This window comes from Anticarsia gemmatalis, chromosome 16 (assembly GCF_050436995.1).
Source record: "Anticarsia gemmatalis isolate Benzon Research Colony breed Stoneville strain chromosome 16, ilAntGemm2 primary, whole genome shotgun sequence".
Taxonomy (NCBI): Eukaryota; Metazoa; Arthropoda; class Insecta; order Lepidoptera; family Erebidae; genus Anticarsia; species Anticarsia gemmatalis.
The window spans coordinates 6,059,948-6,079,116 of record NC_134760.1 but is presented as its reverse complement, the minus strand read 5'-3'; the positions used below and the strand labels follow the sequence as shown (position 1 = coordinate 6,079,116).

The 19,169-nt window shown below is 34.2% G+C and overlaps 1 protein-coding gene across 3 annotated transcripts in view; it reads right to left on the bottom strand.

The window, feature by feature from the left end:
- Positions 1-19,169, bottom strand: part of LOC142979347 (cytochrome b5 reductase 4) — an 80,588-nt gene that overhangs the window by 3,377 nt on the left and 58,042 nt on the right. For all 3 annotated transcript variants that reach the window (XM_076124207.1, XM_076124209.1, XM_076124208.1), the window contains 7 exons: positions 5,012-5,158; positions 4,280-4,348; positions 3,582-4,207; positions 3,126-3,342; positions 1,261-1,454; positions 795-895; positions 22-111 (listed from right to left, as the gene is read on the bottom strand). In XM_076124207.1, coding sequence (XP_075980322.1) covers positions 22-111; positions 795-895; positions 1,261-1,454; positions 3,126-3,342; positions 3,582-4,207; positions 4,280-4,348; positions 5,012-5,158 — 1,444 coding nt within the window. The remainder of the gene's footprint in view (positions 1-21; positions 112-794; positions 896-1,260; positions 1,455-3,125; positions 3,343-3,581; positions 4,208-4,279; positions 4,349-5,011; positions 5,159-19,169) is intronic.

Here is a 19,169-nt window from a genome sequence, read left to right as displayed (position 1 = left end):
TGATGTGTATAATAAACATACCTATCATCCTCTTTCGCCATTTCGTCGTAATTTTCAAGGAATAAAATGTCTTCTTCAGTTTTGTTGAAAAATAATAAATGTGTCCGTTCACTGAAACAAATGCGAAGAAATTAATTTTGAAACAAATAATTATATTTTACAGCAAATTACGGTAATTGATTTCATATTACGAGTGTCCTGTACATTACAAAATATGTACGCGGATTCAGAACGAATAAAATTTATTAGAAAACACAAATGTTGGTAATGTTTGTGTAAACCAATTTATTTATTTTGGGAAAGCAGACGTAGTGTACAAATGCGCCGTATCGTCTGCCTGCCATGTAAATATTTAGGTAAATAATTTAGGAGTCAGTAAACTCGATTCACGCAAATCTGTGTGGCAATGGCAAATGGCAATTCGTGGAATAGTAACCGTATCTGGTGATTTAGAAATAGACTACAAATTACGATTAGGTCGATTTGTTCGATATAATTACGCAGAGCCACGTTAATCAGTATCGAAAGATGCTCTACTCTGATCTTCACTGATTAACGTGCCTTTACATATTTAGTCTATGTCTTCGGTTTCATTTCCACATAAGTAACAACATTTTATGTTTGTTGTTTAAATGGGCTTATCAAAAGTTAAAATACCTTATGGACATTTTCATTAATTACTCTGAAATACGATCCATCCTTATTTTTCCAAAGCAAGTCAGTAGGTAATTGCATAAAGTCAAAATGTTATTTTTGGATCGTTGTTGACTGAAAAGTGCATAAACGATGCTTACCACCTGGGGTTTGACCTCGCCAACATAAACTTCATGAGTCCGAGCATTGGCGTGATGCCTGTGCCGGCCGCGATCAAATACAACGTCTTCACACATTTCAACTGGAACAAACAATTATATCTAAATAATGCCGTTATAATCATTTGTTGATTTTGGCCGACTGGAAAGGAAAAAGTCCCGACGGTTAATTTTATTGGAAAAATTTGCGTACAGATATGTATTTAACGAAAGGTTATGAAAAAACCACCGTCGCGTCGCAACGCAACGAAACTCTCGCATCGCTTGATAATTATATTAGATACACAGTACTTGATAGGATTACAAGTGAAATATTATTACTATTTGAGACTTAATAATATTTCATAACCATTATCCTCATAAATTGAAGCTCAAAAACTGCTGAGAGCTTCGGTGCTTCTAGCAATTTAGAGGACACTTGAAACATTTTAATCATAATTTAATTTACCTTTTGCAATTGGAAGTTGCCGTACGGTCCAGACAGGGTAATGAGATCGCCCATCTTGAGTGCGGTGAGGTGTGGCGAGAGGGCGCCACTGTCGTAGCGTTTTATAGCCAGTCTTAGCCCAGAGTAGACGTCGCTGGAATCTGTCGGACTCCAGCCTTCGCCGACTGGTGTGTAGGAACGAACGCATTCGGAACCTAAAACACAATAAGTCGAAGAAGCATGGTGGGTTCTTTATTATTATTAGACTAGAGGCCGCCCGCGACTTCGTCCGCGTGGAAACCCTTCCCGTGTAAATCCCGATCCCTCGGGAACTCCGGGATAAAAAGTAACCTGTGTGTTATTCTGTGTCTTCAGCTACCTACATACCAAATTTCATCGTAATCGATTCAATAGTATTTGCGTCAAAGAGTAACAAATAAACATCCATACATACATACTCACAAACTTTCGCATAATTATAATATTAGCAGGATATGAGCTATTTTATCTCAGCAAATAGTCGGAAGATTCAAGAAATGTTCTGGCTAAAAGTTAGGTCATACAAAACTGACAGAAAATATATTACAAAAGTTACGCTAAATGCTAACTTTGAAAACTCAAACAGACACTAGCACTTTTTCTGTTATGCTTTCACAATAAGTGACAACATTTTTCTTTATACAAATTATATACTTAGATAAAAACTAATCTAACTACAATCCGATATATTATGTAATAAAAGCAAATTCAGAGATTAGAGATTTTCATAGAAAGAATTCGTAAAATATCTTTTGACTGAACACAAGAGACAGGTGCCTATCATAGTGAATAGTTGAGAATAACAATGTTGTGTTTATGTAAATATTTCAACATATTTCTTACTTTGGTTCCAACAAAATGAGATTTTTCCCTTTCTCGAGTATATTTCTGTAAGTGGGTAAGTATGTTAGGTAGAAACACGGAAGATTCGATGCCTACATTTCAATGAGGCTTTCCACGCTATATGGATATGATAATATATTTCGAAAAGTTACGATATAGGATTTGAATGTTCACTTTATATTGGAAAAAAATGTGGCTAACATTCTATACTGAGTTCTACACAGTGCTGATAGGAGGTAAACGATATACTTATTTCAGTAAAGAATGTATGATGCCTGCTGGAAGGTAGTTTCTTTTTGGGTTTCTTTAAGCTTTTAAAGGAGTAAATTTCCAGAGGGTCCATAATATATTTCGACTATACATCTATGTACATATATTTTATTACTTAGTATAATTAATTATTTTTTTGGTTCTTAGTTTTAAATCTAATTAGTTGTAAATCTAGCAAGAAGATACATATCCATTATCTATTTATCGTGCAAAAGTTTAAATTACGTTATATTACACTTAGTTAATTTCATCTTCGTCGTTAGCACGAAATATTACGGTCTAGTTGAGAGATTAGCTCTCAACGATATTAAGTACGAGAACTCATTTAATTAATCAGCAGCCGAACTTTGGTTTTTTTCTCTAGAGAACAGTTATACGGGTCATGGATGAAATATGTACCATCTAGTTAGTGGTAACAGCTTGCCGTCTATTTTGTAAGCGCAACGTTTTAATTTCGCGAGAAATAGAGCAATTTGTTCAATAAAGATGACCGCGTAATGAAGTTGGCAGGTGAGAAAATTGTACATTTACTGGAAATTCATTTCACTATTTGCTTTAAGGCGTAGCAAATTGCTGTGGCTTGTGGTTTTATTTCACCGAATTGGAGTTTGCGGTATTTATAATTCTACAGTAAAGTTGCACTTTTAATACATACAGTTTTTAAAGTTCTTTCAGCAGATATGAGTCAGCGCAATGGTTTTATAAAAAAAGTTATTTAAACTATGGTTACTCACCATCGATTCTTTTGTGCACACGAACATGATGACCAAGAGGTACGACCACGGGTCCTGCTCTAGGACACACCGACAGTAGAGACGTGTCGTGCGACACCTTGCCCACTTTCATCACTCGGCACTCAGTTGAACGAGGTGAGGACACCCGACTTGTGGTGCCGAGAGTGAACTCGCCGGAACCCTTCCACACGCCTTGTTCTGCTTTTTGCGCTGTCACCTTTAAGAATTATACATTTGAGATACATCGCAAATGACATCGTGTATGAACATAATAATCGAAAATGTTGTAAAGCTTTTTACGTAACGTAGAACAATTGTAAATATTGTTTTCACAAATGGTACACCCACACACAAACAAAACCTCTAATAGGAATATAAACGAAGGAATACAATGGTATGTTATTTATAGAAGTACAGATCTAAAATTACATCGACAATATTGATTTCAACGCTCACCTCTATTTTCCCACTCTCGGCGAACACACGTAACTGTAAAGGTTCTTTTAATTTCGCTTCAGGTTTCAATTTGAGCGTCCGCAGCCACCCGTTGGTTGCTACCTCAATCAAGAGAAATCCCTCGGTAATCCGTGCACATCCTCCCGGATTGGCGAGGTGGCCCGTGTACACAGATATTGTGAGTTTTGTCGACGTTTGTATCCAGTCGTAGCGTAATGGTACAGGAGAATCCGGACTCTTGTCCGCTTTCTTCACCGGACTCGAAGCAGCTCTCCGACTTATCGACACAGGCAAATCACTAGATTGCACTAAGCTCTGCATGATTTTACTACACGGTTTTATAGTTTCTTCATTCTTAGTTATTTTCTTTCTAACTGGTGTGATGCAATTTGCTAAGTTTTCCATAGATTTTCTAACTAATTCCTGTGCTTTAGACGGTTCTCTGAGGCGATCTGATTTAGGTGATGGAGTTGAGGTGTCGAAGAGTTCTTCTGCATCAGGCAGTTCACATCGGAGAGGTCCTACGAGACACTTTGCTAAAAGAGAGTCGTAGTTGACCCATGGATGTACTTTGTCGAATAGTTGGGTCGCGTCGATGCCGGCGCCGCGCATAAGCTCCTCCGGCCCTGGGATAAAAGGGTACTTTAGTATGGAGAATGTGGTAACTTTGTCTATAACTCTAAGCGTTATAAGCTCACCTCCGGGATGGTAGGGCAAGTAATGTGTTATGTTGTAGACGCGGCCCCGGATCGCTAACCAGGCGTCATCTGAAACATTAAGTTAAAGTATCCTATGTTACAGTAACTCGTTATATTCAAATATAAACTTTGCACGTATTCCCCGGGCAATCTTTTGTGTTACATGTTATGAGAAGTCGGATAGCGTTTTATTCCATTGGGACGTTTCGTATTTTGGGATCTTCATCTTTGAGAATACTCATGGGACGAGTGAATAATACTCTCATTATATTAGATTGGGTATTGCGTCGTTATCGTATGAAGCTGATATGTTGGCACAAAGACAACGTTTGGGGAATATTGGTAATCGGCGCCGAATCGACGATCGAAGTATGATGTTATTAGTACAAAGACGTAACCTGTTACTCACCCTCTCAATATAGTAACTTATTTAGTAAACGGTATCATTTCGGCAAGATGAGACAACAACGACTGTTCTAGTTTATCGTAATGCTCTCAGTATAGTAAACTTACTTAAACAACAACAGTTTACTCAAGGTTTTTAAATAATAATAGTAGTATTCTTAAATAGGTAGAGAAAATTATTAAAAGGGTTATGTAGAGAACGTACCAAGTTCTTTGGTGTCTGCCTACTTCTCGTGACGAACGGATTTTATGTATAGGCTAATTTATCCAGAATTATTACCTACTACTTTAATCACCAATATAAACAAGTCTTTATACAAAACTTACTAAGGGTATTGTGCGTGGCCAGCTCGCCAGGTGATACCGGTCGTATTCTCCCGCCAACGCCAGTGAGGTCCTTCCCAGAGTTGCCGAGTCGGATCCAGTCCATCAAACTGTGGCCAGGCTGTAGGGCACATTTGTTGCGGGGATTGCCTAAAACAAATAAATAAAATAGAAGTATAAAGATCAACTCAGATGAATTGAAGAGCTAAGTACTAGTTTGCCGCTTAGTGTAGTTTCCCCCTGATTAATCGAGATTAAGGCAATAAAGTATACACTGTATGTATACAGTATATACTTCTACCAAGATTTAGGTAAATCTGCTCTAAAGCGTGGTAGAACTTTTACAGAGTAGATTTAGAGATGTTCCTATTCGAAAATCTCATAGAAGTAACTTTTTTGTGTAATTTTGCAATAGCCTAGATATCCACTATAGTTCTAAAATAAAAGAGCTAAGAGATACGTTCTAGCTATAGGCACCTACCAGTCGTGTGTAAATACAAACCACATTTTAATTTTACTTTCTGATTCACTTAAAATTTATTGGTACTTTTCAGTATTCTGCAAGCGTAAATAAACAACTGGCATCAATATTTACGCAATAAATTTCTTTAAAAACACGAATAATAAACAGAAATTGCATTATACAGATGCTGTTACTGGCTGTTTTAAAAGATGTGTACTACGTTGCCGTGACTAAGAACAGAGAAGTGTAGTATGGAATCGTAATAAGATAAAAATGCGGGAGTTCTGTTTTGGTTTAGTTTTGACGGAGACATTTGCTACTTTAGAATGTATACGGCAACGAGATTGTCTCAAAGTTGATTTGCTACGATGTTGCTTTGTTCAGTGTTAAGCTCTCTTTGTCCTTCCAGTTTTTATGTCATTCATGAATTGTATGCACATATGGCAATATTATATTCATACAGTAAATATTTTCGCTCTCTCGGTCGATGACGTTACAAAAACATGCACGTTAAATCTACCGCTACATCGCAAACTGCAGACGGGACATTTAAGCACATCGTATCGTCAAATCTGTTATAATATTCATTATACGTATACCCACTTTAGCGGATATAGAATCGCTATTGAGAGCATGGTAAAGGAATTCTTTCTTACTCTAAAAATATTTTGAAGCTCGTTAAATTGAAACAAAACATTTTATTTGTCCGATATATGTATGTACGCGTAACTTAGCGGTAATTGAATTTTATATAACTAGTGTTTTAGCCGAGGTGTGGTTGAATAATTTAATAACTTACAGAGTTATAATTAATACATGAGGTGAGGGAGCTGGTTCCAGAACGTTAAAATAGTTTTGCTAATAATGTTCAATTCCCAAGGTGAATTTGCTAAACTTAACTTTGTATAACGACAAAAATAAATAACATTAAAAAAACAAACTTTAATTTATTTAAAGACCGTATTAATAAAGTTTTTTTTTGTAGTTGCCATTGTTTTCAGTATACTTACAATGATCAGTGGAGAACTCTTGTATACTTTTTACCAACAAATAAATGACTCAGTATTCCTTTTTTGCTCAATACCGGAATTGAAACTATCCTTTCCTATCGAGTTCAGTGTAGTTTCACGCTTGATAGAACGGAAAATACATTCTGTGAATTGTATCTATATTGTATTTTATATCTATAGAGCGCAGCTGTAGTAGGTAGAGGATAATCAACGTTTGAGAGAGTACATAGTGTATGCACGTAACTAGGTAAACAAAGACACAGAGAATGCATTATCTTGATCTAATTGCAGGCTCAGAAGTAGCGGTGATACTAACGCGTTGACTGTTAATTCTGAGAAGGATTTCGGCGATAATGACGACATTTCACATCCGTAACAGTGGTTGTAAAGCTGATTATGTATATGCCGGTTACAATTGCAGGTTTTATAATATTATGTGCAGGTTTTGAGTTTGATTTCTAAATATTTGTTTCTGAACTGATTTATTATTATTCTTTTGTATGTTTGTAAAAGTCCCCGCGGCACAACTTGTTTTAAGAGCGGGAGTTCAGCTGTAACGGGGGAGTTTACTTTAGAAAGTAGGTTTAGGTTTACAAAGATTTTCTTCAACAAACGCTAAATCTGGATTGATTACAAATATGCGGACTGAAAACAAATAAGTGTAGGTCAGACTAATATTTGTCTCGCTGGAGTATTGAACCCGTGATCTTAGCGCCGATATCTTCGGTCGTTTGGCTGGTGGATGCGTGGGCTGTGTTTGTGAAAGTTGATATGAGAGTCAACATTACTGTAGGTACACGGGAAACGTCAGGAGAAGATATCCATTAGGTTTTTCGTTGATATTACAGTTTGTTTACATAGGGCTGTTTCTGTACTTCAGGTTATATAGGTCCCAATTTTAATGTAAGACGCATCATTAGTGTGTAGTACTTTTGTAATTCTGAAACTATTTTTTTTCTGGTGTAATAAAAATATTAACTTAGAAAGTTACAACCTGTCCTGTCCATAACTTTTAAACTCTCGCGTTGCATGTTTAATGTATAATAGTCCAGCCAGTCTGCCTGAGACCACGGCGAGTGCAACCTGCGCCGAAACGTTAGGCATTTTAAGGTAAAATGCCTGTCCTGTCCAGTCCTACGTATAAATACATAGGAGAGATATTTTTGGTAATAGCGATGAAATAAATAGTGTAACTGACTTGTACACCCTGCAGTTATTGTTAATCTTATTTTCTTTGTTGCAATCAAGAATTTCAATTCAAGTATAAAATTTTCTTCTTTTCTTAATATATTACAATAGAACAAGTTGATCAAAATGTCGACGTTTTATTTTAAAGGATACCTTATTTCTTTTAATCCCTTATTCCCATATCTAATACTTTTCTTAAGCGAAATTTATTTTTTAATATATCAAAGTTTACTTTTGAGACTCAGTTCATTACATTTATCAGGAATACAACCAAGCGATATAATCATACACAAAAAATACATAGATATAAAATACATACTATGTATGAAGAAAACAAGTCAAATTTGTGGTAACATCAAAATTCGTAACTACACGGCATTATTATATCCACTACTTAACAAGGCAGATAGGGACTTTCCAATTTCCCTCACTATAACACAAGGGTTTGTGTTCATCAGTGCGAGGTGGTGCGAAACGTTGATAAACATACGTTATTAAGTTTACACTTAATGCAAGCTTGTGTTGACGACGTGCGAAATAGTTTGCAAAGCCAGCCTTAGTCGCTACGTTAAATGAAAATCAATACGTTCACGATAATCGGAGACGTTGGGGATCTTATTAGCTTCGTTTATAACAATAATGGATATTATCCTGTAAAATTTGTATAGATTTAGGATAGACCAAGGCGTTCTTACTATAAAGAAGGTCTTAATTGGTGTGAACATGAAATAAATGACGTTAAAGTATGTTGTGTTGTAAAGCATGTTTTGCTACTTTTCGAGAAATCTTTATGTCAACATTTTTTATACTTACTGGTCTTCAAGTAAGATGAGACTAGTGACTACGCAATGAAAACTCTTTAGAGGGGATTATGCCACAAGTTAATCTATAGCAGCAGGAACTTAAATACTGCAATTACGGGTAGTGTTACTTTCACTGACCACTGTGATAATAAAAGAAAATACCAGATAGAAAATACTGGCTATATGGCTACAGGATGAAATATACCGAAGATAATTTACAATAACAGTCGATACAGGTGTATGAAAGAATTGTAAATACAATAAATCTTTACAAAGAATAGCTTATAAAATATTTATGACTATGCAGATAACACTTTTGTAGTTTTGCATTCGAATAATATATTATTCTTGCATGAGAAAGGTGTATTTTTTATGTTTAAGTTTCGATAAGTGCTGTTTTAACTCCTATACATTATAGCAGATAAGTTGTAAATCGATTTAAAATTTACTGGCCGAAAATTTCCCAAGAGTGTTAGCATACCTTTATAAAATGAAAAAAATTATTTGTCAATGACATAAATTCAATTTACGTTTTCAATATTATACAGTAGCTCGATTCTCTATTACTATCGACTATCGACAACCGAGCTGTCATCGAGAAATTTTGTATGAAAATCTGATCAGGAGGAGGCTAGAGGAGTACAAATCTTTGTTTAATAATCTATTATTTCAAGATACAATAATTTACAACAAGTTGAAAATGAACTATTTAATGAATTTCGCGCGGTACCCGAGACAAGCCACAAGTATTTTACATCCACACCTAGGTGTGTTCTGGGGTGAGGCAAAATGCTTGGATTTTCCGGTAGATAATAGTCAGTGGCCGGCCGATATTTCGTAACGTGTACGGTCTATGGCAATAATCTAGCTTCCTATTCAAAGAAACTTACAAATACATTAAGCGAAATGTATCAAAATAGAGCAGAATAGTTAGATTTAATTGTTTAAGAAATTGTATAAGGTTTTTTGAAGTGGAGTCCAATCTAACATCAACAAAGGCAGTGCACAGCTGACGTGGCGCAGTGAGAACAATTTACTGAAAATTGAAAAGCTGGCGACCAATTTTCCGTTTGAGAGTTTCGTTTTTTCACTCGTTTGCTGGAGACACATTCACAATAGGTACACTGAAATAGTGCAGGTCTGAAACTTCGGCCATCAAATTATACCAATTGTTCCTAATAAAAATAACTTAAATTTTGCATCAGAATGGTGTTACCTTACACCTCATAACGTCATAATGTATGCAAGGATTAAGCATTATCTTGATAACGTTATCGTTGTTAGTAGTAGAATAACGCAATTGTAACATTCGTATAATTTTCTATGATAATCTACTGCATTATGGTTGCATGCAATTAATTCACTATTAACTTAACATTTTGAGACGGAATCTGTTTAACAAGTCTCATCCGAAATGAGAAGCCAAACTCAAAGGATTCCCCAAAAAAAATATTTGTATGACTCTTTAGCTAGAAACAAATTATAATGTAAAGACTATACCATTTCTATATTTTCCTTCTAAAACTTCCCTCTTTTAATATCTTCGATGAAGGTAAAATTGTCCTCAATTTAAAAGCGAACATTAATAACTTAGGGGCCTCGTTTCTCGAGGAAAACGTTAAAGTGATCCTAATTGTTGTAATCGAATAGTAATCAACCAATAACGTTTTTAATTTATATTGAAGTACCTTGCCATACAATTACAAGAAATAAATTATTCTTGGGCAAAATAGAGAATGAAATCTGGTGCTTAATAAAAGGCGAGCGCGTCGAGCTTAATAAGATATGACAGACGTAACAATTATATAATCCAGGCTAGTTATAATTTTATTACTGTACTACCCAGAGCCAACCCTGAAATGAAGGAAATTAAGTTTAAGATAACAATTATCATACCAAATTTCATTGTTAGGGCTGTCTACGTGCTTGTTTTACTCGACTAAATTACAAGCCACCAAGTTTGATTTAAAATATTTGAAACAAAGGAGTTTTAGAAATCCCTACGTTATAATTAATCATTCGCTACTTAATTTATGTTGGCTTTCTGATAATAGGAACAAAATTACATTGAAAACTTTTTTCGTTGAAATAAAACCTCAAGTAATTTTAAACTCATTTTAAATTTGGCCAACATTAAATAGAAAATACAATCGTATATTTTTTGTGAGTTGGTACTTATTTAGCTCTTGTGTTAGTAAATCACTCTCTCTTGGCGGGGATTATGTAGCAGATCCGCCTTAATTAACGTTTCGTTATTAGTACGAGGCTGAAAGCTTATGAAAAGAATTTGTATTAAAGAAATATTTGATATTATAAGATAATAAATATTCATTATAAGACCACTAAAATATGAGAACGTACAATACTGAATCGAGTAGCCCCTCAGGTAAATATGACCATATTGTCATTTGAAAGGGGCGTAATGGAAATTCACATTTCAGATTTCAGCAACATTTCAACCTAGAAAACCTCAATTGAAAACTATTTTCTTCGGCGCCGCTATTAATTTTAAGTTGAATAATTAATTACAGTATAGTTATAGTAACTTTCTACGATAAATCTTTAGATTAATACGATTATAAAATAACGTGTTTATGTTTAGTAGGTTCAGTTTGTGTAATCGAGATTTGCAGTTTTCTTATTAGCACTAAATTATTAAGGCATTGAGTATTATGTCTAATTATATGCTGTTGACGGTTTAGCATTGCCAAAGATGTGTGTGCATCAAGCGATGGATTTGATATAATATATGACCTTTCTCAAAGAGCTCAAATTAATACGTTTATATGGCACTGAAATGCTACCAACATCAAACTGATTTTGAAGGAATCTTGATTTAGTTCAAATTGGTAGGTATAATTAAAATAAAAATTATAAGATATAGGAAAAAAAATGTGGACCAAGTTTTGAACAACTTTTAACCTAATTAGAAAACCACAACTATTATATTTTTTAATTGAAACTACTTTCATTAAATAGATTTACACGCGACGATATCAAAGTCGAATTGGCCATTAAAAACATCGGTAAAGTAACAACATCCCCTTTGAACCTGAGGTTAGTGCACAGGAATATAATGCACCAGCCAGCCGTCCATTAGTGCCCGCAAATTGAGTTAGGAAAGGAAAAGTTTGTGTGTGTAAGCAAATTGAGGCTTCACAGAATCAGAGGGAAAACTGCACCATGAATATAAAATACTGGAGGCAAGCGAATTTTAAATATCTAAATTGATTGAAGCGGGAAAATGGCCGCCCGAGATTTGTAGGTTACAATTTAAATGCCGAGCATCGATTTTTTCTTTTCGATAAGTTTTTTTTAGATACGGCAAAGTGAGTTTTCTTTTTACGTCCAGTGGTAGTTTATAAACAGTTTTTAATTAAATCTCACGGTCTCTTTGAAGAGTAAAATATCGTAAATAACAGCTTAGTTTTTAATTCCTCGGTACAAGATAAATTACTAAGTTTAAGTCTGGGAAACTTGAACTACTAAGTTTTTGCGAGCTTATCGCTAGTTAAGCTTGCAAGATATCTAAGTTATCCTTCGGTATTACAGCGTTAAGTGAGTCGAGATCTTCATGTTAACATTAGCGTTTTTTCATAACTTACTTACTTTACTTTTAGGTATTCAGAGATACAATCTGTTTATTAATTTTACAAAGCTGGGTTTTCACACGATAATTAATTAATAATTAATTAATTAACAGCCTAGTCACATTTTTTGTATACATAAAACCATTCCCACGAATAAATGTTAAATCTATAAATTTGAAGCTAACATTATACTCGTAACTCAGAAAATGTAACGTGATATAATATATGTATGCTATACATTAACGTACGTCTTGAGGCGTCACTCAAATTATGATGTATGGTGAGAACAGAGTGTCAAAAGCTTCTGCGGTTGCCCCATTTAGCAGAACTGTGAACCTCCGAGTAAATCAATATTGACTTAATTAATTCATCAAACCTAGTACATGTTTACACAACAACCTTTCAGTTCGGGATACTGTTTCACGCATGAAGTGACATCGTAACATTAGGCTTAATTTCTTCTTATGCTGACACTGGTCGCGTACGTCAGTCGAACTTACTTAATAAGCAGATGTTCTATGAGGCACTGCACAGCGACGCTGTCGTATACGGCAGATATTTCTATGTAACATGCAACTGGTATAGCTCGAACCAACGTACGCGTATTCAGCGTAGGAGAAAAGGGGGTATTAGTATGTTACGTGACAAGCGTGCTATAAATGTGTTCAAACACATACTCAATTATACTAAAATGTGTCGGCGGAGTAGATAATTTTGATGGGCCCGGTGCGCAAAGTTTAATTAATGGTTAAATCAAGTTTCGGAGGATCGGATGCGGGTGAGAAGTCAACACGTTCCTTGCGTCACAGAACACGTTTAGCTGTCAATAATAATATCATTTATCTTAGTCAAGTTTTCTTTATAGCATTTGTGTGTATGTTGATATAAACTAAGCTAAGCTATACATGGGATGAAAAGTAGAGTGTCAAAGTGAGCACGGTGTTTAATTGAAGGAGAATGAGTGAGGAAGAGAAGTAAAGAAATGAATGATATAGTAAGGAAGTAATATTTTTTTCTTCTTTACCAACATTAAATTACTGAATGCATGAAACCCATACCTGCAGTCAAATTGAATTCAATATGAAATTGAATTTGAACTTGTACACAGTCATCAGTATTAATTTACGAGAAGTGAATACTCAAGGCAGTACTTAAGTAGTACTGCTTTGTGTATCCATGTTTTCTTCGCACCATAAAGTTACATTTAAAAGTGACCTAATTTTCCCCATTTCAAAAACTGTCCATTTGTAAAAAAAATGTATATTTTCCGCAAAAAGGTACGCTACTTATATTTAATTTATTTATGAGGTCTAAAGTTTCCAAAGGAAAATCTCATTTGTTTCTTTATCCACAAAGTACTGGTTTATACAAAAGCCGAAAGGTTTATTATAAGTAAAAGAAAGGTAAAAATAACAACTGAACTCCTTGGTAAATGTTTGTGTGGGCTAATTTTCACGGTTGTCTGACGAAGTTAGCGTTTCCTGAAGGAGTTAGTAATATTTAAGTCAAATATTGAACTGTCATTGTTCAATTCCCTTGATGGGTCAACTTGAACAAACAATCTTCATAGTTCAGAGAGAAATTGAAGCCGAGTGACTTAACTACACTACTTCCAACAACAATTTTGTGTCAGCACAAAACTTTATTCTAACATTTAAATGTTTTAATTTAAAATCTAATTTCCAGACTAGAACATTGTGTTTAAACCTTTTTGTGGCGCGACCCTTTCAGTAAGACGGAAATTTAGAAACATTGCCTACTGACCTCGTTTCCTGACGTCTAGCTTAAGACACCTTGTAGGTAGAAAATAGAATGTCGTAGCTTTGAAATATAAGCTGACAGAAGGTGACAATCCTACTTTAATCAATCAAATGGCTCCGACACTTATAAGAGCCCTTAAGCTATAAAAACACTTAAACAGTTAATATTTTTTCCAATATTAAAGGCTCAGTTCCATTCAAGAAGGCAATTACAGCGACCATTCAGAAAGTAACGGTAAAATAAACATTTTATTGCGAATGGCAGCTGAAACATTGTTTTGTACAGATGAATATTTATTCGGATCTATTTTTCATGAAGATGCATAATTTATTTATGTAAATTTAATCTGCAAAACGTAACTCTGGAGTATTACGGTTTTATATTTACACAGCAGTAAAAGATTGTAGATTGAAAAACGAAATAATCCCTCAATCTGTCAAGGCACCAATAAAATTGTAGTTTGTTTATATTTTAAAAGTTAAATACATACACTCGCTTGTGTTTGAAAGGTTTATGGACGTTTTCTCACCTCTGGGAAAAAGAACAAGTTACATTTTCTATCCAAATCTTCTGCTCTTTATCTATTGGATAGGCAATGTAACGTGTAAAGATATTTGTTTGGAATGGCTAAACGTAGTAGTTGTCCAATTTATAACATACTTTTACTAATAAAAAGATACTTAACAACAGGCAAATTATATCCGATTGAATTCAGACGTTGAAAACCTCTTTAATAATATAATAATAAGTAATATATATAAGGTTTTAAAATCATTGCCACAGCGTGTAACTACTGCACAGCTAATAAGACAGTCTTTAACATTTTGTTTACCTGTTTTAAATCTGTTCAGCGCTTTCCATATTCCTGAATCGTCATGTTTATAAATGGTTATTTATCGCGAGAGGAGTTTTCTCTTTGATTACTTAATCTTGCGCCCAGAGGCTGAGGCTGCGAGCCTGTTAATTTTCCGGCGACAAGTCTTCATTTAAATTATTTACTTAGGTGGTTATTTACCTTCTGGCACGATGCCACAAACCACTATCATTTAGCTAATACTTTCTTAACACATTACTTATGAAATGAACAAAAGATTTTAATAGGTCAAAAATCAATTTTTAAAGCGAAATATTTAAGTTTTGATATTTATTTTGTTGTTTATTTAAAGGATAACGACCGTTTGGTTATAGTAAGATATGAAGAGGTTTTGCAACGGAAAATGGTGTTTTTTTATCAAGGAGAATCGAAACTTCAGTTTTTATTTTGTGGTCAGGAATTTTTTCATTACATTTAACACTAGGCATAGGATTTTTTTTGGCAATTAAATAAATATTATTTTCAAATTTTCCAACAACAAAAACAGCGTGACTTTCAGTGAATGTGTGTATGTTCAATATTGGTTTAATTCAATCTCGAAATTCCGTTGAACCTTAAAATCACTGGTTCGATGACACTTATTCGAGCATATTTAAAGTCTATGACTTTTCTATTAACGGTTCTGACAGGGGTCGGATCCGAGATACGTCGAACTCATAATATATGAACGTAGGTTTATTGGATAAATCATTTTTTAATCTATAGACAGCGAACATGTGGATATCTAATAATAAAATATAGTGACTTATATTTATAAATTCTATACATTCCCCTAGTTATTATTACAACAATGTGAGTAGAAGGAAAGATATTTTTATAGAAGCGTTGAACAGATATAGTCGGACGTTGTTTCTAAAGGCTCAAGTGTGTTCGCAGCTACAGTCGAGTGCCCGCCTCTCTACTATTTACTAACCTATTTCTTAAGATGTTTCATGAGCGCACCCTTTTACCACAAAAACATAAAAACCTTAGTTTCCTCAAGAAATTCCCGCTCCATTGCAATATTGAACAAGAAATATTGTTACCACCTTAGAGATATTGCGCAATGGACTATGAAAATATATATCGTGGTTTTCGTACGTGTCCCTTTTCTCGTTTTCAGGTTAAAACGCCGAAGAGGCGGTCGATTTTTCGATGAAAATGTTTCAATTTTTCGCTGAGAGCCGACAACTAACGTCAATCTTTTGTCAGTTTTAAAGCTTAGTTGAAAAAAGGTGAGAGGGTAAAATAAATCTTTCGGTATAAAATGCAGCGAGAAAATCAGAAACACCTGAATGTTGCTGAAAGTGAAATGTAAATTTAGCAAATTATGATCGCACCGCACGGGCGTGCAAGTGACATGATTTAAACGCAAAGCGTGGTCAGGCTAACGACCATATGCAGGAATTAATTTGTTTATTATTTGCTTCAAGTTATTACCTTATATTCAAACAACAAAAGTTTAGTTTACATATGTACCTTCTGAGTATATCTAAAAAGTTTGGAAGATTTGTTTTTTTTAGTAAGAGCCGGGCCTTTTAAAGAACCTTTTATAAAGTTTTATACTTAAGTAACTTTTATCTAAGCCATTGAATCCCTGAAGACGACTTGCGAAGTTCAAATTGTAAATTATACTTTTTTTATTTACCTTAACTAAGTTTCGTAGAACTAAATATAATAGCTGATGGAATAACTCAGGTAGAAAATGACCTATGGAAAAACGACAGAGACAATGAAAACGCAATGATAATGGCTGATTTACCCAGTAGGTTATTGTAAAAACGTTCAATAGTTTGCCTAGTTAAATATCGTGATAAAGAAAGAGCTTTTACTGGGAAAAGAAAATGAGCTCTTATATAACACGAAATTACACTACGGAGTATTTTATTAGGAACTTAATAGAACGTACGAAATGTTTTTGTATGTGAAAGAGTAAAAGTATATACAAATATATCACTACTACCCACTGTATCTAGTTTTTAAAACTACAATGTGAGTTTTTGTATCTCTATTTTATTTTGTAGTTTTACAGCTTTCGCGAATCGTGGTCGATTTAGAACAACAAATTGCAATATAGAACAATAAAAGTTTTATTGAGTTTTATTATATCAGCTTCCCTGAAAATAAGATTGCAGATTTATTTGTTATCTACTGGTTTTCATGATAATAATATCTTTAGGAAGAGGTAAAGTTGGTGCTTACCAAACTTCTCTATAACTTAGAACCAGTGAGTTAGGTAACGATCTCGACCGAGTTCTACTTCCCTAACTGATATGAAATATATCTTTAGGAAACGAGTTTTCTATACGTAAATACTAGCATCCAATTATTTACTTTCATATTATATGTAAAGTTGTTGAAAAGGAAACAACGTTGAATGTAATTTATAAAGTTTTCAAGTTTTTGTGTTACTAACTTCAAAAACTCATTTTGAAGCGTTCGAGGTGCGAAAAGTATAAGTGTGATTTGGCTTTTAGGTTGAATCTAGTTATCCTTATCCTGAAGGTAGTTTTTGTCGCCGTAGCTTTGTGTAACCAAGTAAAAACCATCAGCGCTTTATTGGAGAGTACCCTTTTGAGCGTCGGGAGCGAGCCCTAATGAGGATATCTCGACCGGCAGCCTGAAAGAAACGCTTATACCGACGTTTTTACTGTGAATCCGCTGACGGAGCAAACGAACAAAGGAAAAAATAAGAGCAAATATTGGAACAAAGATGAGTTTAATTTGGTTACATTTCAAAACAAAGATTTTTGGGGAAAATCCGACGTAAGTGGATGAAATTTTGTGTGGTGAAGCGGTTATAAAAATAAAGGATGTTTTTTAAACGTTCAAACGGAACTAGCTTTTGGGTTTGTTGTGATTTATTTGTTTGTGTTTTGGCTTTGAAGAGGAAATGTTTTGGAACTTTTATTAGGTAATGTTATTGAGATAAATATATCGTGAAAATTGACGAAAGTTTCTTGTAAGAAAACAGTGATGTAGATGGATGTAGTTGTTTGTTCCACAAAGTATCTTGAGAGATAAATGTTGGCATTCGTCTTGCGATGCGTCATCGTTATCTGGTAATTGCACAAAAACTTTGGTGCTTAACTGTAATAAGCGATCATCTGGCGTCAGTTCTAACTCATCAAAGAATCGTTAAACGAATTAATGCAAGCCTGAAGTCCATTTAACAACTAAAATAGAGATTTGCTACAGGTTTTCGAATTATTTCCTCTGAAGAGATTTGTAATGGCTTATAACATTTTCATCCGCACTTTCTGGACGTATACCTAATATTATACTTGCTCAACGGAAAGGCAAAAGAGAGAAAGAGAATTATGTTCAAACTTACATTTCATGAATAAAATTTTCCTACATTGTAATTAAACTGATGTCTAAAGCAATTTTAATATTATTTTACAAACAGATACCAAACCTATTCGCAAATAAAATGATAAAAATTGCTTTCAAATAATAAATTCTATTAGCAGTGAAAAACATTTCCATTTTATTTTATAAATAGGCAAACATTTAAACACTCGGAGCTTGTAAACAAGTCAATATTTACAAACCATTTTATTTACGAATCAATCTACTGAATTACGAAAACTCATAGGGCACTTTATTTCAAAAACAACTAACAAACTTTCGCATTTACAAGTTGAATGAATAAGGTTCTATTCGATATATTACTAACACGAGCTTAGAAACAGATCAGTGGGCCACAGCAAATAAATTATCCTATTTTTACCTCGTACGGATCGAACCCTCGCCTGTGAATAAAAGATGAACTTGCAAATGTGAAAGACTTGCGCCATTGTAATCTTCTGAGACGTATAGGTGTGGTGAAGTAATCGTCTTATGTACCTTTTAGTACATATTTTTGACTACAAGACGGAGTGTAACTACAGTACAAAGAATTGGTGTAAGGTCAATGCTCCCGGGAAGTCTTCTTCTTAGCGTATATTATGCCATATCGCGACAGAGCGCTTTCCTATTTTTTACTTGAGGTTTTAAGCTGAAAAACTCTAATATGAAAGAACAGCAAAGAATATATTATTATGTGAAAACGGGAAAACTAAATTCGACGCGGACGAAGTCACGGGCGGTGGCTAGTAAATTATAATTGTTAAGTTTAATTAAAATAGTAAGTAACGCCATAAAGGGAATATATATTTACTTATAATTAAGTCGCAATTACTTTCATCCCCACTGAGCAAGGGATGTGATAATGGGAAACACACTCACATTGAACTACCTTATTATTTTAACATATTGTCATCTTTACACAGGTGGTAATATTGAAATTTTAATTAAGACAGTCAATGCGAATCCCCACTTCTTTTAAATATAACATTTTTATACATAGAATAGTGTAGAAATCGCAAAACATTTCTCAATAAAACAAGCTAAAATCACGTTCTCTTTCAAACACGACGAAAGCTACCTTATTAATTTCCGATGACTAACTTAATGTATGCATCTACTACAAATAGAACTGCACTTACGGC